At 40.6% G+C, this 24,233-nt stretch overlaps 1 protein-coding gene across 1 annotated transcript in view; it reads left to right on the forward strand.

Annotated features, from left to right (window-relative positions):
- LOC128643739 (atrophin-1-like) overlaps positions 1 to 22,852 on the forward strand; it is a gene marked incomplete at its 3' end in the record, with an annotated part of 34,430 nt that extends 11,578 nt beyond the window's left edge. The window contains exons 2-3 of the mRNA XM_053696563.1: positions 22,251 to 22,388; positions 22,742 to 22,852. Coding sequence (XP_053552538.1) covers positions 22,251 to 22,388; positions 22,742 to 22,852 — 249 coding nt within the window. The remainder of the gene's footprint in view (positions 1 to 22,250; positions 22,389 to 22,741) is intronic.
- Between the last annotated feature and the right edge of the window lie 1,381 nt (positions 22,853 to 24,233).

Raw genomic sequence — 24,233 nt, forward strand, 5'->3', positions numbered from 1 at the left:
TATCTCCTCAGATAAATCTGAATCAAGAGACCAGAGACTCTCTTCTTTGGTGGTTGTCACAGGATCATCTGTCCCAGGGAATGTGTTTCCGCAGGCCAGAATGGGTTATAGTGACGACAGACGCCAGTCTTCTGGGCTGGGGTGCAGTCTGGAATTCCCTGAAAGCTCAGGGTTTGTGGACTCGGGAGGAGGCTCTCCTACCGATAAATATTCTGGAATTAAGAGCGATATTCAATGCTCTCCAGGCATGGCCTCAGCTGGCTTCGGACAGATTCATCAGGTTTCAGTCGGACAACATCACGACTGTGGCTTATATCAATCATCAGGGCGGAACAAAGAGTTCCTTAGCGATGATAGAGGTCTCAAGGATAATCCAATGGGCAGAGGCTCACTCTTGCCATCTGTCAGCGATCTATATCCCAGATGTAGAGAACTGGGAGGCAGATTTTCTAAGTCGTCAGACTTTTCATCCGGGGGAGTAGGAAATCCATCCGGAGGTGTTTGCTCAGCTGGTTCGGCTATGGGGCACACCAGAGTTGGATCTGATGGCGTCTCGTCAGAACGCCAAACTTCCTCGTTACGGCTCCAGGTCAAGGGATCCTCAGGCTGTACTGATAGATGCTCTAGCAGTACCCTGGTCGTTCAACCTGGCTTATGTGTTTCCACCTTTCCCTCTCCTTCCACGTCTGATTGCCAGAATCAAACAGGAGAGAGCATCAGTGATTTTGATAGCGCCTGCGTGGCCACGCAGGACTTGGTATGCAGACCTGGTGGACATGTCATCCCTTCCACCATGGTCTCTGCGATTGAGACAGGACCTTCTGATTAAAGGTCCATTCAAGCATCCAAATCTAATTTCTCTGCAACTGACTGCTTGGACATTGAACGCTTGATTCTATCAAAGCGGGGTTTCTCTGAGTCAGTCATAAATACCTTGATTCAGGCTCGAAAGCCTGTTACTAGGAAAATTTATCATAAGATATGGCGTAAATATCTTTTTTGGTGCAAATCCAAAGGCTTCTCCTGGAGTAAAATCAGGATTCCTAGGATTTTGTCTTTTATCCAAGAGGGATTGGAGAAAGGATTATCAGCTAGTTCCCCAAAGGGACAGATGTCTGCTCTGTCTATTTTGTTGCACAAGCGTCTGGCAGATGTTCCAGACATTCGGGCCTTTTGTCAGGCTTTAGTTAGAATTAAGCCTGTGTTTAAGCCTATTGCTCCGCCATGGAGTCTAAATTTAGTTCGAAGAGTTTCTGAACTATCTGCATTACAATGTGACCCTCCTTATCTTGTGTTCCATGCTGATAAGGTGGTTTTGCGTACCAAGCCTGGGTTCCTACCTAAGGTTGTTACTGACAGGAATATCAATCAAGAAATTGTTGTTCCTTCTCTGTGTCCTAATCCTTCTTGTAAGAAGGAACGTCTGTTGCACAACTTGGACGTGGTTCGTGCTTTGAAATTTTATTTGCAGGCAACCAAAGATTTTCATCAAACATCTTCTTTGTTTGTTGTCTATTCTGGAAAGCGTAGGGGTCAAAAGGCTACGGCGACTTCTCTTTCCTTTTGGCTGAAAAGCATCATCCGTTTGTCTTATGAGACTGCTGGACAGCAGCCTCCTGAAAGGATTACAGCTCATTCTACTAGAGCGGTAGCTTCCACATGGGCTTTTAAAAATGATGCTTCTGTTGAACAGATTTGTAAGGCTGCGACTTGGTCGTCGCTTCATACCTTTTCAAAATTTTATAAATTTGATACTTTTGCTTCTTCGGAGGCTATTTTTGGGAGAAAGGTTTTGCAAGCAGTGGTGCCTTCCGTTTAGGTTCCTGTCTTGTCCCTCCCTTCAGCCGTGTCCTAAAGCTTTGGTATTGGTATCCCACAAGTTAGGATGAATCCGTGGACTCGGTACATCATGCAAAAGAAAACAAAATTTATGCTTACCTGATAAATTTCTTTCTTTTGCGATGTACCGAGTCCACGGCCCGCCCTGTCTATTCAAGACAGATAGTATTTTTTTATGTAAACTTCAGTCACCTCTGCACCTTATAGTTTCTCCTTTTCTTCCTTGGCCTTCGGTCGAATGACTGGGGGGTGGAGTTAAGGGGGGAGCTATATAGACAGCTCTGCTGTGGTGCTCTCTTTGCTACTTCCTGTCAGGAAGGACAATATCTCACAAGTTAGGATGAATCCGTGGACTCGGTACATCGCAAAAGAAAGAAATTTATCAGGTAAGCATAAATTTTGTTTTTTTACAATAGCACTTTAAATATTAAACCCTTCTAGAGTTTTTATTTTGAATATAACATTCATTTAGTAAAAAGGATTTCTTTCATGTAATTGGCAAGAGTCCATGAGCTAGTGACGTATGGGATATACAATCCTACCAGGAGGGGGCAAAGTTTCCCAAAATTTTTTTAACTTCCTTTTGCGTAATGCGTCATTCTTGCCGCCAAATTTTAGTTATTTTACCCCTCTCCCTCTATTGCTCGCTGTTTTCATGAATTTTGAAAGCTAATATGCCTGCTTTTTTATTTTATTTTGATGATTATTTGTGATAAGATGATTATATGTGATTTTGATGCCGATTTTTACAATAGAGATAACATTAACCATTAATGATTAATAGTGACTGTTTTTATCTGGCACACTTGGTTTTTACTCAAATGTACTTTGTGTACAACAGGTTAACATAGGGAGTATCTTTAAAGGGACACTGTACCCAAATTTTTTCTTTCATGATTCAGATAGAGCATGCAATTTTAAGCATCTTTCTAATTTACTCCTATTGTCAAATTTTCTTTATTCTCTCTATATTTGAAAAGCAAGAATTTAAGTTTAGATGCCGGCCCATTTTTGGTGAACAACCTGGGTTGTCCTTGCTGATTGGACGGCACCAATAAACAAGTGCTGTCCATGGTTCTGAACCACAAATTGGCTGGCTCCTCAGCTTAGATGTCTTCTTTTTCAAATAAAGAAAGCAAGAGAACGAAGAAAAATTGATAATATGAGTAAATTAGAAAGTTGCTTAAAATTGCTTGCTCTATATGAATCGCAAAAGAAAAAATTTGGGTTCAGTGTCCCTTTAACATATGTTTATTATTCCGCCCACTGGCCTATCAGATTGTGAGGGGCGTGGTTACAGATCGAAGTATGCAAACTTTGACATCACCATGGAGCTGTTATCATAGAGTTACTATGCAAGGTATATACAATTCTTGATAGACTGAATCTGGTCACAAGACAATGAGTGTTTATACAATCCACCTTCGAATATCACTTTCGTGTGTTAATAAGATACTTACATTAGCACTTCGAGAATTGTATGCAGCACTACGAGTTAGAACCAATCATATTGCGTTATTGGAACACTCCCTTCTGCTAACCAATAGGAAGGTGGAGGTTGTACCCATGTGCGGTCTAACTGAGGAGGAGCTATTACATGGGAATGACGTTTGATTAGGCGATTGGCTAAGATACTAAGTAGTGGGTATTTAAAGACAGTCCAGTAAGGGCTCGGCTTGTCAACTTTCAGCTAAAATCAGAGACATTGAGAAAGGCGTACTACACGCCGAAACGCGTTTGTGTGTACTTTTAACAGGTTCTTGCACCTCTGTCACCTGATGCCGGTGTATGCAGTTACCGGCCAGGAAACAGGGAGGTGCTGAGCCATGTGTATGATTGTTTGTGTGGTGGGGTGTCACAACAGGCTAATCGTTCCTGTATTTTCATGAATTCATATTAAAAGTTATTTTTTAATCGCATTATTAGTCAGAGGGTGAGTGCTACAAACCCTATCTTTCTCTCGCTTTCTGTAAGTGAGTTTTCTCTTGCATGTTAATCTATAGGGTAGCACCGGTCCTTAGTATAATCATTTGAGGGCCTTCTTTTGACTATTAGTTCACAGTGCCAATATACACTTCCTCTAATTTATAGAGACTCAGGGTATGCCGCAAATTTCTCCCCAAGCGTCACAGCCTTTAACACCCGCTCAGGCGCCATCAACTGCATCCTCCTCTTTTACCCTACAGGATATGGCGGCAGTTATGTCATCTACTCTTACAGAGGTTTTGTCTAAGTTGCCAGCATTGCAAGGCAAGTGTGGTAGAAGAGAGGACCAGGTGGTCCAGTCGACTTCTGACTCTCTGATGGCGATCTCCGACATACACTCCCAGGGCTCTGAAGTGGGAGGTAGGGAGACTCTATCTGAAGGGGAATTGTCTGACTCAGGAAGTGCATTGCCCCAGACAGATTCAGACGTGATGTCATTTAGATTTAAGCTTGAACACCTCCGTCTGTTGTTGCGGGAGGTTTTGCTGACTCTGGACAACTGTGACTCTATTGTGGTGCCGCCAGAGAAACTGTGTAAGATGGACAAATACCTAGAGGTCCCTTCTTACTCTGTTTTTCCGGTTCCTAAGAGAATTTCGGGGATTATTACACGGGAATGGGAGAGACCGGGTATTCCGTTTTCACCTTCCCCTACTTTTAAGAAAATGTATCCTATAGCGGACACCGTTCGGGATTCTTGGCAGACGGTCCCCTAAGGTGGAGGGAGCTATTTCTACCCTGGCTAAACGTATGACTATCCCTATTGAGGACAGTTGTGCTTTCAAAGACCCTATGGACAAAAAGTTGGAGCGTCTTCTGAAGAAGCTATATATTCATCAAGGGTTTCTATTGCAACCGACGGCCTGCATTGTACCGGTCACAACTGCGGCTGCCTTCTGATTTGATGCCTCAAAAGAGTCTCTTAAGACTGAGACTTCCTTAACGGAAATTCTGGATAGAATAAAGGCCCTTAAGCTGGCGAATTCTTTTGTTACGCATGCCGCTTTCCAGATCGCCAAATTAGCGGCTAAGAATGCAGGATTTGCCATTTTAGCGCGCCAAGCCTTATGGTTAAAGTCTTGGTCTGCGGATGTGTCCTCTAAATCCAAACTTTTGGCTATTCCTTTCAAGGGGAAGACCTTATTCGGGCCTAACTTGAAAGAGATCATTTCTGACATTACGGGAGGTAAGGGTCACCTTCTACCTCAGGATAAATCATCTAAGCAGAGGGCCAGACAAAGTAATTTTCGTTCCTTTCGAAACTTCAAGGGAGTCCCTGCTTCCTCTTCCGTTAAAGAGGAAGGGAATTTTGCTCAAGCCAAGTCTGTCTGGAGACCCAACCAGGCTTGGAACAAGGGTAAACAATCCAAGAAGCCTGCTGCTGCTCCCAAGACAGCATGAAGGGGCGGCCCCCGATCCGGGACCGGATTTAGTCGGGGGCAGACTTTCTCTCTTTGTCCAGGCTTGGATAAGAGATGTTCAGGATCCATGGACACTAGAAATCGTGTCTCAAGGGTATCAGCTGGAGTTCAAACATTCCTTCCCAAGGGGAAGGTTCCTGCTTTCACGATTGTCTGTAGACCCGATAAAAAGAGAGGCGTTCTTACGTTGTGTAAAAGACCTCTCCACTATGGGAGTAATTTGTCCCGTTCCAATACAGGAACAGGGGCAGGGGTTTTACTCAAATCTTTTTGTGGTTCCCAAAAAAGAGGGAACGTTTCGACCCATTTTAGATCTCAATAGTCTAAACAAGTTTCTCAGAGTTCCATCCTTCAAGACGGAGACTATTCGGACAATCCTTCCGTTGATCCAGGAGGGTCAATATATGACTACCGTGGACTTAAAGGATGCATATCTTCATATTCCTATCCACAAAGATCATCACCAGTTCCTAAGATTTGCCTTTCTGGACAAACATTTTCAGTTTGTGGCTCTACCCTTGGGGCTGGCCACGGCACCCAGGATCTTCACAAAGGTTCTAGGGTCTTTGCTGGCGGTTCTCAGACCACGGGGCATTGCAATGGCACCTTATCTGGACGATATTCTGATCCAGGCGTCGTCTTATCAACTGACAAAATCTCATACCGACATGGTTCTGTCCTTTCTAAGGACTCACGGGTGGAAGGTGAATCTAGAAAAGAGTTCAATAATTCCACAGACAAGGGTTCCTTTCCTGGGAACTCTAATAGACTCTATATCCATGAAAATCTTCTTGATGGAAGTCAGAAAGTTAAAGATTCTGAATACATGCCGAGCCCTTCAGTCCAATCCTCGGCCATCAGTGGCTCAGTGCATGGAAGTAATTGGATTGATGGTGGCGGCAATGGACATCATTCCATTTGCTCGTTTTCATCTCAGACCTCTACAACTGAGCATGCTCAGACAGTGGAATGGAGATTATGCAGATTTGTCTCCTCAGATAGATCTGGATCAGGAGACAAGAGACTCTCTTCTTTGGTGGTTGTCGCCAAGGGACGTGCTTCCGCAGACCCTCATGAGTGATAGTGACAACGGACGCCAGTCTACTAGGTTGGGGTGCAGTCTGGAATTCCCTGAAGGCTCAGGGTGTGTGGACTCGGTCGGAGGCTCTACTTCCAATCAATATTCTGGAATTAAGAGCAATATTCAATGTGCTTCAGGCTTGGCCTCAGTTGGCTTTGGCCAAGTTCATCCGGTTTCAGTCAGACAACATCACGACTGTGGCTTACATCAATCATCAGGGAGGAACAAAGAGTTTCTTAGCGATGACAGAAGTTTCCAAAATAATTTGGTGGGCCGAGGCTCACTCTTGTTATCTGTCAGCAATCTACATCCCAGGAGTGGACAACTGGGAAGCGGATTTTTTGAGCAGACAGATGTTTCATCCGGGGGAATGGGAATTCCATCCGGAGGTCTTTGCCACCCTGATTCTCAGATGGGGCAGACCGGAGCTGGATTTTATGGCATCTCGTCAGAATGCCAAGCTCCCGAGATACGGATCCAGGTCAAGGGATCCTCAGGCCGAACTGATAGATGCCTTGGCAGTGCCTTGGTCGTTCAACCTAGCTTATGTGTTTCCACCGTTTGCTCTCCTTCCCCGGGTGATTGCTCGGATCAAACAGGAGAGGGCTTCAGTGATTCTCATCGCTCCTGCGTGGCCTCGCAGGACTTCGTATGCCGATCTGGTGGACATGTCCTCTCTGCCACAGTGGAAGCTTCCATTGAGGCAGGACCTTTTTCATTCAGGGACCCTTCCATCATCTGAATTTAATTTCTCTGCAGCTGACTGCTTGGAGATTGAACGCTTGATTTTATCTAAGCGAGGGTTCTCTGATTCGGTCATTGATACCTTGATTCAGGCACGTAAGCCTGTTACTAGAAAAATTTACCATAAGATATGGCGTAAATATCTTTATTGGTGCGAATCCAAGGGCTACTCATGGAGAAGGGTTAGGATTCCCAGGATTTTATATTTTCTCCAAGAAGGATTGAAGAAAGGGTTGTCAGCAAGTTCCTTAAAGGGACAGATTTCTGCTTTGTCTATTTTGCTACACAAACGTCTGGCAGATGTTCCAGATGTTCAATCTTTTTGTCAGGCTCTGACTAGAATCAGGCCTGTGTTTAGACCAAATGCTCCTCCTTGGAGTTTGAATTTAGTTCTTAATGTTCTTCAAGGGGTTCCGTTTGAACCCATGCATTCCATAGATATTAAGTTGTTATCTTGGAAAGTTTTATTTTTGGTTGCTATTTCTTCTGCTCGCAGAGTTTCTGAGCTTTCAGCTTTACAATTTGATTCTCCTTATCTTATTTTCCATTCTGATAAGGTGGTGTTACGTACCAAACCTGGTTTTCTTCCTAAGGTTGTTTCTAATAAGAATATTAATCAGGAAATTGTTGTTCCTTCCTTGTGTCCTAATCCTTCTTTTAAGAAGGAGCGTCTGTTACATAACTTGGACGTGGTCCGTGCCTTGAAGTTTTACTTACAGGCGACTAAGGAATTTCATCAATCATCTTCATTATTTGTTGTTTTTTCTGGAAAACGTAGGAGCCAGAAAGCTAGGGCTACCTCTTTCTTTTTGGCTGAAGAGTATCATCCGTTTGGCATATGAGACTGCTGGACAGCAGCCTCCTGAAAGAATTACGGCTCATTCTACTAGGGCTGTGGCTTCCTCATGGGCATTTAAAAATGATGCTTCTGTTGAACAGATTTGCAAGGCTGCAACTTGGTCGTCTCTTCACACTTTTTCCAAATTCGACACTTTTGCCTCGTCCGAGGCTGTTTTTGGGAGAAAGGTTCTTCAAGCAGTAGTGCCTTCCTGTCTTGTCCCTCCCTTTCATCCGTGTCCTATAGCTTTGGTATTGTATCCCATAAGTAAGGATGAAATCCGTGGACTCGTCATATCTTGTAAAAGAAAAGGAAATTTATGCTTACCTGATAAATTTATTTATTTTACGATATGACGAGTCCACGGCCCACCCTGTTGTTTTTTTTTAGACAGGTCTGTATTTTTTTTTTTTTTTTATATTCATTTTTTATTGTATATTTCAACATGTTTAAACAAATACATTTGATTTCAAAAAGAGTAAGTAAAGTAAGTTAGGCCAGCAATTGACAATTCAAGTATTCCTGCATATGAGCAAAAGAGAAGGTAAAACAAGAAAGAACAAACATAAAACCCTCTAATATTTTCTAAGCTTTTTCTGGCCTCTGATAGCCTAAAAAAAAGAAAATAAATTAACTCTATTAATCCTTAAGTTTTAAGGTTATACTGTTGAAATATTTTTATTTGTAATTCCATACAATTACTAACCCTAAAAAATACAAAACAAAAAAAAAAAAACTGGCAACTCAAAAAACAACAACAAACAAACAAAAAAAAAATAATAAGGGGAAGGATTCTTCCTCCTCAGTCCTCCCTCCTCCTCCCCCCCCTACCAACTCTCCTGAGTCCAATCCATTCACCAAAGCCCCAGTAAAACCAGCTCTGTGTTTTGAAAGGGGAATATAATATACTCTATTTCTGTAATCGGGAGGGATTTAATAAATGGTGCCCATTTACCAAAGAATTTTCTGATGTCACTCTCATTGTTGATGTTCGTATCACGTTGCTCTAAAATGCATTTTTATTAAACTTCAGTCATCTCTGCACCTTGGCTTTTCCTTTCTCTTCCTAACTTCGGTCGAATGACTGGAGTGGGAGGGAAGGGAGGCTATATATACAGCTCTGCTGTGGTGCTCTTTGCCTCCTCCTGCTGACCAGGAGGTGAATATCCCATAAGTAAGGATGAAATCCGTGGCCTCGTCATATTGTAAAAGAAATAAATTTATCAGGTAAGCATATATTTCCTTTTTGCTGCTCCCTGACAGCGTCACCACTATAATAAAGTTATTAACCCCTAAACCGCCGCCCTCCCACATCGCAAACACTATTTAAATATTATTAACCCCTAATCTGCCGTCCGCCCACATCGCCCCCGCTATACTAAAGTTATTAAGCCCTAAACCGCAAGCCCCCCACAACTAAATATACTAAATAAAACTATTAACTCCTAAACCGAAAGCCCTCCACATAGCAATAAACTAATTTAAACTAGTAACCCCTAAACCTACCGCCACCCTAACTTTATATTAAAATTACAATTTCCCTATTTTAAATTAAATTATTTTACCTGTAATATTAAAAAAACTAAGGCCTAGATTTGGAGTTCGGCGGTAAAAGGGCTGTTAACGCTCCGCGGGTTTTTTTCTGGCCGCACCATAAATTTAACTCTGGTATCGAGAGTTCAAACAAATGCTGCGTTAGGCTCCAAAAAAGGAGCGTAGAGCATTTTTACCGCAAATGCAACTCTCGATACCAGAGTTGCTTACGGACGCGGCCGGCATCAAAAACGTGCTCGTGCACGATTCTCCCATAGGAAACAATGGGGCTGTTTGAGCTGAAAAAAAACCTAACACCTGCAAAAAAGCAGCGTTCAGCTCCTAACGCAGCCCCATTGTTTCCTATGGGGAAACACTTCCTACGTCTGCACCTAACACTCTAACATGTACCCCGAGTCTAAACACCCCTAACCTTACACTTATTAACCCCTAATCTGCCGCCCCCGCTATCGCTGACCCCTGCATATTATTATTAACCCCTAATCTGCCGCTCCGTACACCGCCGCAACCAACGTTATCCCTATGTACCCCTAATCTGCTGCCCCTAACACCGCAGACCCCTATATTATATTTATTAACCCCTAACCTGCCCCCCACAACGTCGCCGACACCTACCTACACTTATTAACCCCTAATCTGCCGAGCGGACCTGAGCGCTACTATAATAAAGTTATTAACCCCTAATCCGCCTCACTAACCCTATCATAAATAGTATTAACCCCTAATCTGCCCTCCCTAACATCGCCGACACCTAACTTCAATTATTAACCCCTAATCTGACGACCGGAGCTCACCGCTATTCTAATAAATGTATTAACCCCTAAAGCTAAGTCTAACCCTAACACTAACACCCCCCTAACTTAAATATAATTTACATCTAACGAAATAAATTAACTCTTATTAAATAAATTATTCCTATTTAAAGCTAAATACTTACCTGTAAAATAAACCCTAATATAGCTACAATATAAATTATAATTATATTATAGCTATTTTAGGATTAATATTTATTTTACAGGCAACTTTGTAATTATTTTAACCAGGTACAATAGCTATTAAATAGTTAAGAACTATTTAATAGTTACCTAGTTAAAATAATAACAAATTTACCTGTAAAATAAATCCTAACCTAAGATATAATTAAACCTAACACTACCCTATCAATAAAATAATTAAATAAACTACCTACAATTACCTACAATTAACCTAACACTACACTATCAATAAATTAATTAAACACAATTGCTACAAATAAATACAATTAAATAAACTATCTAAAGTACAAAAAATAAAAAAGAACTAAGTTACAGAAAATAAAAAAATATTTACAAACATAAGAAAAATATTACAACAATTTTAAACTAATTACACCTACTCTAAGCCCCCTAATAAAATAACAAAGCCCCCCAAAATAAAAAATTCCCTACCCTATTCTAAATTAAAAAAGTTACAAGCTCTTTTACCTTACCAGCCCTGAACAGGGCCCTTTGCGGGGCATGCCCCAAGAAGTTCAGCTCTTTTGCCTGTAAAAAAAAACATACAATACCCCCCCCCCCAACATTACAACCCACCACCCACATACCCCTAATCTAACCCAAACCCCCCTTAAATAAACCTAACACTAAGCCCCTGAAGATCTTCCTACCTTGTCTTCACCATCCAGGTATCACCGATCCGTCCTGGCTCCAAGATCTTCATCCAACCCAAGGGGGGGTTGGCGATCCATAATCCGGTGCTGAAGAGGTCCAGAAGAGGCTCCAAAGTCTTCCTCCTATCCGGCAAGAAGAGGACATCCGGACCGGCAAACATCTTCTCCAAGCGGCATCTTCGATCTTCTTCCATCCGGTGCGGAGCGGGTCCATCTTGAAGCAGGCGACGCGGATCCATCCTCTTCTTCCGATGTCTCCCGACTAATGACGGTTCCTTTAAGGGACGTCATCCAAGATGGCGTCCCTCGAATTCCGATTGGCTGATAGGATTCTATCAGCCAATCGGAATTAAGGTAGGAATTTTCTGATTGGCTGATGGAATCAGCCAATCAGAATCAAGTTCAATCCGATTGGCTGATCCAATCAGCCAATCAGATTGAGCTCGCATTCTATTGGCTGTTCCGATCAGCCAATAGAATGCGAGCTCAATCTGATTGGCTGATTGGATCGGCCAATCGGATTGAACTAGATTCTGATTGGCTGATTCCATCAGCCAATCAGAAAATTCCTACCTTAATTCCGATTGGCTGATAGAATCCTATCAGCCAATCGGAATTCGAGGGACGCCATCTTGGATGACGTCCCTTAAAGGAACCGTCATTAGTCGGGAGACATCGGAAGAAGAGGATGGATCCGCGTCGCCTGCTTCAAGATGGACCCGCTCCGCACCGGATGGAAGAAGATCGAAGATGCCGCTTGGAGAAGATGTTTGCCGGTCCGGATGTCCTCTTCTTGCCGGATAGGAGGAAGACTTTGGAGCCTCTTCTGGACCTCTTCAGCACCGGATTATGGATCGCCAACCCCCCCTTGGGTTGGATGAAGATCTTGGAGCCAGGACGGATCGGTGATACCTGGATGGTGAAGACAAGGTAGGAAGATCTTCAGGGGCTTAGTGTTAGGTTTATTTAAGGGGGGTTTGGGTTAGATTAGGGGTATGTGGGTGGTGGGTTGTAATGTTGGGGGGGGGGGTATTGTATGTTTTTTTTTACAGGCAAAAGAGCTGAACTTCTTGGGGCATGCCCCGCAAAGGGCCCTGTTCAGGGCTGGTAAGGTAAAAGAGCTTGTAACTTTTTAAATTTAGAATAGGGTAGGGAATTTTTTATTTTGGGGGGCTTTGTTATTTTATTAGGGGGCTTAGAGTAGGTGTAATTAGTTTAAAATTGTTGTAATATTTTTCTTATGTTTGTAAATATTTTTTTATTTTCTGTAACTTAGTTCTTTTTTATTTTTTGTACTTTAGATAGTTTATTTAATTGTATTTATTTGTAGCAATTGTGTTTAATTAATTTATTGATAGTGTAGTGTTAGGTTAATTGTAGGTAATTGTAGGTAGTTTATTTAATTATTTTATTGATAGGGTAGTGTTAGGTTTAATTATATCTTAGGTTAGGATTTATTTTACAGGTAAATTTGTAATTATTTTAACTAGGTAACTATTAAATAGTTCTTAACTATTTAATAGCTATTGTACCTGGTTAAAATAAATACAAAGTTGCCTGTAAAATAAATATTAATCCTAAAATAGCTATAATATAATTATAATTTATATTGTAGCTATATTAGGGTTTATTTTACAGGTAAGTATTTAGCTTTAAATAGGATTAATTTATTTAATAAGAGTTAATTTATTTCGTAAGATGTAAATTATATTTAAGTTAGGGGGGTGTTAGTGTTAGGGTTAGACTTAGCTTTAGGGGTTAATACATTTATTAGAATAGCGGTGAGCTCCGATCGGAAGATTAGGGGTTAATAATTGAAGGTAGGTGTCGGCGATGTTAGGGAGGGCAGATTAGGGGTTAATACTATTTATGATAGGGTTAGTGAGGCGGATTAGGGGCTAATAACTTTATTATAGTAGCGCTCAGGTCCGCTCGGCAGATTAGGAGTTAATAAGTGTAGGCAGGTGTCGGCGACGTTGAGGGGGGCAGATTAGGGGTTAATAAATATAATATAGGGGTCGGCGGTGTTAGGGGTAGCAGATTAGGGGTACATAGGGATAACGTAGGTGGCGGCGATTTGCGGTCGGAAGATTAGGGGTTAATTATTTTAAGTAGCTTGCGGCGACGTTGTGGGGGGCAAGTTAGGGGTTAAGAAATATAATATAGGGGTCGGCGGGGTTAGGGGCAGCAGATTAGGGGTACATAAGTATAACGTAGGTGGCGGTCGGCAGATTAGGGGTTAAAAATTTTAATCGAGTGGCGGCGATGTGGGGGGAGCTCGGTTTAGGGGTACATAGGTAGTTTATGGGTGTTAGTGTACTTTAGGGTACAGTAGTTAAGAGCTTTATAAACCGGCGTTAGCCAGAAAGCTCTTAACTCCTGCTATTTTCAGGCGGCTGGAATCTTGTCGTTAGAGCTCTAACGCTCACTGCAGAAACGACTCTAAATACCAGCGTTAGAAAGATCCCATTGAAAAGATAGGCTACGCAAATGGCGTAGGGGGATCTGCGGTATGGAAAAGTCGCGGCTGAAAAGTGAGCGTTAGACCCTTTAATCACTGACTCCAAATACCAGCGGGCGCCCAAAACCAGCGTTAGGAGCCTCTAACGCTGGTTTTGACGGCTACCGCCGAACTCCAAATCTAGGCCTATGTTTAAACTAACAATTAAACTAATATAATTATTAAACTAATATTTAACTACCAATTAAATTAAACTAAACTATACATTAAAAAAATCCTACAATTACAAACTATCTAATTACAAAAAGTTACAAAAAATAACAATCACTAAATTACAAAAAATAAAAAACGAAAAAGAATTACACCTAATCTAATAGCCCTATCACAATAAAAAAGCCCACCCAAAATAAAAAACCCTAGCCTACAATAAACTACCAATGGCCCTTAAAAGGGCCTTTTGTGGGGCATTGCCCCAAAGATGTCAACTTTTACCTGTAAAAAAACCCAGTAAAACCCACAACCCAACCAACCCCCCCAAATAAAAAACCTAATTATAACAAAAACCTAAGCTACCCATTGCCCTAAAAAGGGCATTTTATGGCCATTGCCCTTAAAAGGGCATTTAGCTCTTTTATTGCCCAGACCCTAAACTAAAAAAAAAAAAACACCCAATAAACCCTTAAAAAAGCCTAACACTTAACCCCCTGACGATCCATTTAGTTTTTGAAGTCCCGCTTGAACGATCTTCATCCCGGCGAAGTCTTCATCCAGATGGCCTCTTCAATCTTCATCCCGGCGGCGACGTCCTGATCCAAGCGGCGAGAATTCTTCATCCAGGAGGCCTCTTCAATCTTCATCCAGGTGGCATCTTCTATCTTGATCCCAGTGGTGCAGAGCGGGTCCATCGTGAAGATATCCGTCGCAGAGCATCCTCTTCATACGGTCGACGCCGTACACTAGATCTTCAATGCAAGGGACGCGATTCAAGATGGCGTCCCTTGCATTCCTATTGGCTGAAAATTTGAATCTGCCAATAGGAATTAGGGCTTCTAAAATCCTATTGGCTATTCAAACCAGCCAATAGGATTTAAGCAGCTCTCATTCTTTTGGCTAATTCGAATGAGCCAATAGAATGAGAGCTGCCTAAATCCTATTGGCTATTCATATCAGCCAATAGGATTTGAGCAGTTCTCATTCTTTTGGCTAATTCGAATTAGAGGATGCTCCGCGCCGGATGTCTTTAGGATGGACCCGCTCAGCACCTCTGGGATCAAGATAGAAGATGCTGCCTGGATGAAGACTTCTCGCCGCTTGGATCAGGGCGTTGCCGCAGGGATAAAGATTGAAGAGGCCATCTGGATGAAGACTTCGTCGGGATGAAGATCGTTCAAGCGATCGTCAGGGGGTTAGTGTTAGGCTTTTTTAAGGGTTTATTGGGTGTGTTTTAGTTTAGGGTCTGGGCAGGAAAAGAGCTAAATGCCCTTTTAAGGGCAATGCCCATACAAATGCCCTTTTCAGGGCAATGGGTAGCTTAGGTTTTGGGTTGGGGGGTTGTAATGTTAGTGGGTCTTAGTAATTTCATTTAAAAAAAGCGCTAATATCTTTAGGGCAATGCCCTACAAAAGGCCCTTTTAAGGGCCATTGGTATTTTATTCTAGATTAGGTTTTTTTATTTTGGGGTGTTTTTTTTATGGGTATTAGAATAGGAATATTTTTTTTTTATTTTTAATTATTTATTTTGTGTAATGTATAGTTATTTTTTTTAGTAAAAGAGCTTTTTATCTCAGGGCAATGCCCTACAAAAGGCCCTTTTAAGGGCCCCTAGTAGTTTGGGGGGTGGGGGTTTGTATAGTGTTAGGGGGTGTTTGTATTTTTTTGGGAGTAAAAGAGCTGTTTAACTTAGGGCAATGCCCTACAAAAGGGCCTTTTAAGGGCCCTTGGTAGTTTATTCTAGAGTAGGGTTTTTTATTTTGGGGTGTTTTTTTTATGGGTATTAGAATAGGAATATTTTTTTTTATTTTTGATTATTTATTTTGTGTAATGTATAGTTTTTTGTTTTTTTTTAGTAAAAGAGCTTTTTATCTCAGGGCAATGCCCTACAAAAGGCCCTTTTAAGGGCCCCTAGTAGTTTGGGGGGTGGGGGTTTGTATAGTGTTAGGGGGTGTTTGTATTTTTTTGGGAGTAAAATAGCTGTTTAACTTAGGGCAATGCCCTACAAAAGGCCCTTTTAAGGGCCCTTGGTAGTTTATTCTAGAGTAGGGTTTTTTATTTTGGGGTGTTTTTTTTTTTTAAAAAAAAAGGGTATTAGAATAGGAATAATCTTTATTGTTTTGGATAATTTTGTTTGTAATGGTAGATTTTTATTTTATTTTTTTCTGTAATTTTAGTGTTTTTTTATTTTTGTAATGTTAGGTTTTATTGTGAGACAGGTTAGGTTTTATTTCACAGGTAAGTTTTGTATTTATTTTAACTAGGTAGTTAGTAAATAGTTAATAACTATTTAGTAACTATTCTACCTAGTTAAAATAAATACAAACTTACCTGTGAAATAAAAATAAAACCTAAGCTAGCTACTATATATCAGTTATATTGTAGCTAGCCTAGGTTTTATTTTACAGGTAAGTATTTAGTTTTAACTAGGTAATATTTAGTTAATATTAGTAACTTTAATTTAGATCTAATTTCATTATGTTAAAGTTAGGGGGTGTTAGGGTTAGGGGTTAATATAGTTTAATTTAGGTTGTTACGATGTGGGGGGCTGGCGGTTTAGGGGATAATAGTTTTATTTAGTGGTAGTGATGTGGGAGGCCAGAGGTTTAGGGGTTAATAGCTTTTGGTAGCGGTGATATCGAGAGTGGCAGATTAGGGTTTAATAACTGTAGGCAGGCGTCGGCTATGTCAGGGGCAGCAGATTAGGGGTGTTTAGACTCAGGGTTTATGTTAGGGTGTTAGGGTTATACGTTAGTTTTTTTTTTCCCCCATAGACATCAATGGGGCTGCATTACGGAGCTTTTGTTTCCCGATCGCAGGTGTTAGCCTTTTTTTTGCCGGCTCTTCCCATTAATGTCTATGGGGAAAGCGTGCACGAGTACGTCAAAACACTGCTGCTTTGGTATGCGGTATGGAGCTCAACGCAGCCATATCGCCCGCACAAGCCGGGTTTTTTTAAACTTGTAATGGCAACGCTATAGAAAACTAAATAACGTAACTTTTGTTGCGTTCGTTAATTTCCCTATTTCGCTCAAAACTCGTAATCTTTTTCAAATCTGGATTTTAAGATTTTTGCTCTTGAGGTCTTTTTCTGTTCAATATACTATCTGTATTATATCCTAGAGAATGGTTATTATGATTCCCTCTTGGGACTGTACTACTATTTCTATGGAAATTGGTACTTATTTTCAGGATTCTTTAGAATTTGAATATAACCTTAGTAGAGCATATTCACGTACTGTTTATATTTTTAGCTCAGCTTTATCTGTGGCTGACATTACTGTTCTCCCATCCTTTGTTGAACAGTTAGCATAAGCAGTTTCAGATTCTTAAGTATATAACTGTTAATTTACTTTAGATGTATTCATTTAATTATGTTTACTATATTTATTATTATGATTTCAAATATATTTTATTATCTCTATCTTGTTAGGATAATAATTTGTTTGATTTCTATTATCTCCACTATTTCTGGAGGTTTAGAGGGGTTTTTCTGCCCCACTTTTAGTCCGGTGATGTAGATCAGTTGGTGAATGTCCTGACTACAAACGCTTGTTCTAGATCCAAGGGTCATAGATTCATTTCCCGGCAGGGTTAATACAGCCCTTTGGCCTTTTGAGGTCAATTTATTGTGTACCATTTATATGGGTAATAATAACTGTTTTTATCAGCTGCTAATTTCGTTAACTCTGAGTGTAAGCACTGAAGAAGCGTTTTTTTGTATCTTTCTGGGAGAAAAACGCTATATAATTACTAGTTATTAGACTGCATCAAGGTGCGGTTCTAAACCAGTCCTTCTGGTGGGGGGCAGATTAAAATGTTTTTGGATGAATTCAGTCCAAAATCTATATTATTCTTAGGGTTTGAATAGATTTTTTGGAATGAGACCTTCGATGGGAAGAATCTTTCTTTCTCAGTACACTCTGATTTTTTTTCAGGAGTGATTTTACCAGTTCTTTAGCAGTAACAGGAATTGGGTTTCTATTCAATTCTATTCTTTGTCCCAAAGAAGGAAGGTTTATTCAGTCCAATTTTGGATCTGAAGACTTATATTGCTTTGTTAGAGTCTCAACTTTCAAGTTGGCGAATGCCTTTTTGTTCATCAAGGTCATTTCATGTCCTCTCCATTTTATAGGATGTTTATCCTCATATTTTATTTCATTCAGACCACTTGTGGTTTCTGAGATTCTATTTTTAGATAAGCTTTACCAATTTGTCGCTTTTCCATTTGGTTTAGCAACAGCTTTATGAATCTTTTCAAAGGTTCTGGGTGTCCTTCTTTCTGTAATAAGACAGTAGGGTATTGTGGTGTTTCCTTATTTGGATGGTATCTTGATATTAGCTTAATCTTTTCTTTTATTGGAATCTCTCATAAATCGACTAGTTTTGTTTCTTCAAGACATGGTTAGAGGATTTAATTTACCTAAGAGTTTCGTGATTTCTCAGACAAGGGTCACTTCTGTTTTGTGTTTTTAGATGGATTCAGTGTTCATGACTTTGTCTTTATCGGACAAGAGTCAATTGTTTGTTGTTAGCCTGTCTAACTTACAGTCTAGAACATTCCTTTCAGTGGCTATGTGCATGGAAATTTTAGGTCTCATAACTGCAGCATCGGGCGTGCTTTGCATACTGAATCAATGGTGCTGGGATTGTTTTCAGAAATCACAGTTGATATTCTTAAATCCCAACACTCAACTCTCTCTGATTTGGTGATTAGACTATCAACGTTTTATTCGAGGGGCCTCCTTTTCTTCGTCCTTCCTGGACTGTATTCTTAATGGATGCAAGTCTTGCAGGTTAGGGAGCTGTCTGAGGGTGTCTGTTAGCACTAGGGGTTTGGAAACTTCAAGAGACGAGGTTTCCAATCGATATTTTGGAACTCCGTGCTATGTCAGAGCTCTTTCAGGCTTGGCTTCTTTTAAGAGAGAACTTTTTCATTTTGCTTTCAGACAGACTATCACAACTGTGGCATATGTCAATCATCAAATAGGGACTCGCAGTTCCTTAGCAATTAAGAAGTATCTTGAATACGTTCTTAGGTGGATTTCATCTCCTGTCTAATTTCTACGATTTATATCTCAGGTTTAGACATTTGGGAGGTGGATTATCTCAGCCTCAGTCTTTACATTCGGGAGAGTGGTATCTCTATACAGATGTGTTCTCTCAGTTTCCCAGGTACCTTTTCAGGTCCAGGGATCCTCATGCGGAAATGGTGGATGCATTAGCAGTGTCTTGGTTTTACATCCTGGCTACATCTTTCTGCCTCTGTTTTTTTCTTCCAAAGGTGATCTCCAAGATCATATTGGAACAGTCTCAGGTGTTTCTGATAGCATCAGCAGCATGGCCTCTCAGGTTTGGTATGTGGATCTTGTTCGGATGTCCAGTTGCCATCGGGATTTTAAATGACTAATTTGAAGGTTTGGAAATTGTTTAGTGTTTAGTCATAGAGGTTTCTCTGACTCAGTTTTTATCACTATGTTGCAGGCTTATAAGTCTGTTTTAAGGAACATGTATTATCCGGTTTAGAAAACCTATATTTTATGGTGTTCTTCTCATAAATTCACTTGGCATTCTTTTAGAATGTCTAGAATTATACAGTTTCTTCAGGATGGTTTGGATAAAGGTTTGCCTGCAAGTACTTCGAAGGAACAAATCTCTGCTCTTTGTTTTATTTCATAGAAAGATTGCTAATCTTCCTGACATTCACTGTTTTGTTCAGGCTTTGGTTCGTATCAAGCCTGTTATTAAATCAATTTCTCCTCCTTGGAGTCTTAATTTGTTTTTTAAGGCTTTGCAGGCTCCTCCGTTTGACCCTTTGCATTCTTTGCATATTAGACTACTTTCTTGGAAAGTATTGTTCCTTTTGGCTATCTCTTCAGCTAGAAGAGTTTCTTAATTGTCTGCTTTCTCTTGCGAGTCTCCTTTTCTGATTTTCCATCAGGATAAAGCTGTTTTACGGACTTCGTTTAAATTTTTTCCTAAGGTTTTTAATTCTAACAACATTAGTAGGGAAATTGTTGTTCCTTCTTTGTGCCCTAATCCTAAGAATACTCTTGAAAGAATTTTACATTCTTTGGGTGTTGTAAGAGCTTTGAAATATTATGTCGAAGCTACTAAATATTTCAGAAAGACTTCTAGTCTGTCTGTTGTTTTTTTCTGGTCCTAGGAAAGGTCAGAAAGCCTCTGCCATTTCTTTGGCATCTTGGTTAGCGCTTTGGATTCACAAGGCTTATTTGGAGGCGGGACAGTCTCCGCCTCAGAGAATTACAGCTCTTTCTACTAGATCAGTCGCCACTTCTTGAGCTTTTAAAAATGAAGCTTCGGTTGATCAGATTTGCAAAGCAGCAACTTGGTCTTCTTTGCATACATTTACTACATTTTACCATTTTAATATATTTGCTTCTTCTAAAGCAGTCTTTGGTAGAAACGTTTTTCAGGCAGCTGTCTCAGTTTGATTCTTCTGCTTATGATTTAAGTTTTTTTTCTTGAAATTTATAAGAGAGACTTATTTTTTGTATGGATTTAATTTTTCAGCGGAAAAATCTGTTTTTATTTTATCCCTCCCTCTCTAGTGACTCTTGCGTGGAGTTCCACATCTTGGGTTTTTCTATCCCATACGTCACTAGCTCATGGACTCTTGCCAATTACATGAAAGAAAACATAATTTATGTAAGAACTTACCTGATAAATTCATTTCTTTCATATTGGCAAGAGTCCATGAGGCCCACCCTTTTTATGGTGGTTATGATTTTTGTATAAAAGCACAATTATATTTCCAGTTCCTCTTTTTGTATGCTTTTTTTACTTCTTATTTTATCACCTCACTACTTGGCTATTTGTTAAACTGATTTGTGGGTGTGCTGAGGGGTGTATTTATAGGCATTTGAGGTTTGGGAAACTTTGCCCCTCCTGGTAGGATTATATATCCCATACGTCACTATCTCATGGACTCTTGCTAATATGAAAGAAATTAATTTATCAGGTAAGTTCTTACATAAATTATGTTTTTTCTCTGAATGTTTTGCCTCACACCATATGGTATAAATCACATATTTTTAAATGACACTGTATAAAGAGGTCACCTATTAATACTTTAAAATAAGTAGAATCAACACTTAATGACATTATATTAGGATCTACATCTTTTAACCATGTCCTAAATAGGACCTTTGTGTCACTTTCATTTTGTAATCTTTATTATTTATACTAGTTAGTATTAAGATATATACTTATATGTTATATATTGACCCCCTAGAAGTTTTTGATCAGTTCAGTATTAAATGTAACCATTTTCATAAATCATGTTTAGTATAAAAATAATCATATCTGTATTAAAATGTTCAACTCAAGATCGGACCAGATCTGCACCTTTAAATTCTCAGAATCTCCAAAAGTGGGAGGACAATCAATGAAGTAAATCTACATAAAAGATGGGTGAATGGGCTCCTTAGAGACATCTTGAAAAAGGCTGTACCAGCTGAAGCGCGTCGATGGATTGTTTCTAAGTCTGTTTTGTATGAAGACACAAGATCACAGAGCGCTCTGTAAGAATTTTGAAGTCTAATTTAGTGGATACGCTAACAGTGTGATTTGTTGGCAACATTGTATCGCTCAAGTTTAAAGTTCCCACTGGCTATTCCCGGTAATCCAGCTTCCCGATTGGCTGAAAAATTACCACCTGACCTGGAACTAACAACGGCATGATCTAAGAGAAACGCCAAGCCGTAAGAGTAAACCAGAGGGTCTAGACATGGAGAAGCCAGCATCTAGAGGTTTCATATTCTGGTTTTGTACTCGAGGAGCTCCTCTGAATATTAGCACATTACCTCTGAATCACAGCGATCCACTTATCCTTTCATACCCACACCCACTAAGATACAAGACGCAAGATTTAGTATCTGTCGCTGTTTTTATGAAGATTGTTTTACTAACGAATAACTGTGCTCATCACTTTGGACTAAACCTTTTTTGCAAAGTTTGATCCATATATAGACCTAGCATTTGGATCTCTCCTTTTAGATATATCGCCATTTAGCATTCGCTTATAATTTTACCACTGGTGTTTTTTTATATTGTAGTGTTTTAATAAACCATTTGTTTTATTTCCTGTTCAATATTGTTTCCATTGCATTTGTATATAATTGTACACCTGATGTTATTGCAATCTCAACTCAGTAGCTTGTCATAAGCGCGCCCTTTCTTTTTGTTTTCATAGTCATACGCAGGCTCGGGCTCCCTGCTCATAGTCATACGCAGGCTCAGGCTCCCTGCTCATAGTCATACGCAGGCTCGGGCTCCCTGCTCATAGTCATACGCAGACTCAGACTTATACTCACAAACAGCCAGTCTGTGACATGCACACTGCCAGACAAGGCGGTTAAAGTCACTGACACTTTAGATTATTTTTATCTTGAAGTTTTTATGTCTTTCCTTCCTTCCTCACTATTTTCCTTCTTTTTTCTCGGAAGATGTCAATGAGGAGCGGGAGGAAAAAGGAGAGTTCTGGCCCCCGAGAGGAGAGGAGGGCTAGAGGGCGAGCATCACCTGGGGCTATCAGCACATCCAGCAGTGACAGTAAGAGCGAGAAGGGACGGCCAAGCTGCAAGGTGAGACTGTGGAGGCAGAGCTGGAGAGACTGATGAGACACAGGGTAATAGGGGACAAAATAGTAATCTCAGGAGGCAGCAAGTGTGTGTAAGAGGCAGCGAGTGTGTGTAGGAGGCAAAGCGGGAGAGACTGATTAGACACAGGGCAATAGGGGACAAAATAGTAATCTCAGGAGGCAGCAAGTGTGTGCAGTGTGTGTAGGAGGCAGCGAGTGTGTGTAGGAGGCAGACGCCATAGAGAGTGAGGAACTGGGATTGTTTTTGCTACAAATGAAAGCTGAAGCTACAGATAGATGATTGTAAAGCGCTCACAGTAGACTAATGCTTCATTGTTACTGTGTTGTCTGCTTCAGAAGGGTCGGCTGGACGATTCTGTTCCCAAGAACAGTAAAAGAGAGCGTGTGAAGGATTCCTCAGAGAGCGAGAGCGAAGCGGCAAAAACGCAGAAAAAAACAAAGATGGAGGTGAAGGAATCATTATTTTATAATTTAGTTTTATTCTTTCTTATAACCCATCCTATAACTCCTCCTATTGTACCATATAACCCTCCTTATAACTCCTCCTATTGCACCGTATAACCCTACTTATAACTCCTCCTATTGCACCATATAACCCATCCTATAACTCCTCCTATTGTACCATATAACCCTCCTTATAACTCCTCCTATTGCACCGTATAACCCTCCTTATAACTCCTCCTATTGCACCATATAACCCATCCTATAACTCCTCCTATTATACCATATAACCCTCCTTATAACTCCTCCCTATAACTCCTCCTATTGCACCGTATAACCCTCCTTATAACTCCTCCTATTGCACCGTATAACCCTCCTTATAACTCCTCCTATTGCACCGTATAACCCTCCCTATAACTCCTCCTATTGCACCGTATAACCCTCCTTATAACTCCTCCTATTGCACCGTATAACCCTCCCTATGACTCCTCCTATTGCACCATATAACCCTCCCTGGAACTCCTCCTATTGCACCGTATAACCCTCCCTGGAACTCCTCCTATTGCACCGTATAACCCTCCCTGGAACTCCTCCTATTGCACCGTATAACCCTCCCTGGAACTCCTCCTATTGCACCGTATAACCCTCCCTATAACTCCTCCTATTGCACTGTATAACCCTCCCTATAACTCCTCCTATTGCACCGTATACCCCCTATAACTCCTCTTATTGTACCGTATAACCCTCCTTATAACTCCTCTTATTGCACTGTATAACCCTCCTTATAACTCCTCTTATTGCACTGTATAACCCTCCTTATAACTCCTCTTATTGCACTGTATAACCCTCCCTATAACTCCTCCTATTGCACGGTATAACCCTCCCTATAACTCTTCCTATTGCACCATATAACCCTCCCTATAACTCCTCCTATTGCACCGTATACCCCCTATAACTCCTCTTATTGCACCATATAACCCTCCCTATAACTCCTCCTATTGCACCGTATACCCCCTATAACTCCTCTTATTGTACTGTATAACCCTCCTTATAACTCCTCTTATTGCACTGTATAACCCTCCTTATAACTCCTCCTATTGCACGGTATAACCCTCCCTATAACTCCTCCTATTGCACGGTATAACCCTCCCTATAACTCCTCCTATTGCACCGTATACCCTCTATAACTCCTCCTATTGCACGGTATAACCCTCCCTATAACTCTTCCTATTGCACCATATAACCCTCCCTATAACTCCTCCTATTGCACCGTATACCCTCTATAACTCCTCTTATTGCACTGTATAACCCTCCTTATAACTCCTCCTATTGCACAGTATAACCCTACCTATAACTCCTCCTATTGCACCGTATAACCCTCCCTATA

Source organism: Bombina bombina, unplaced genomic scaffold (genome assembly GCF_027579735.1).
Source record: "Bombina bombina isolate aBomBom1 unplaced genomic scaffold, aBomBom1.pri scaffold_1571, whole genome shotgun sequence".
NCBI lineage: Eukaryota > Metazoa > Chordata > Amphibia > Anura > Bombinatoridae > Bombina > Bombina bombina.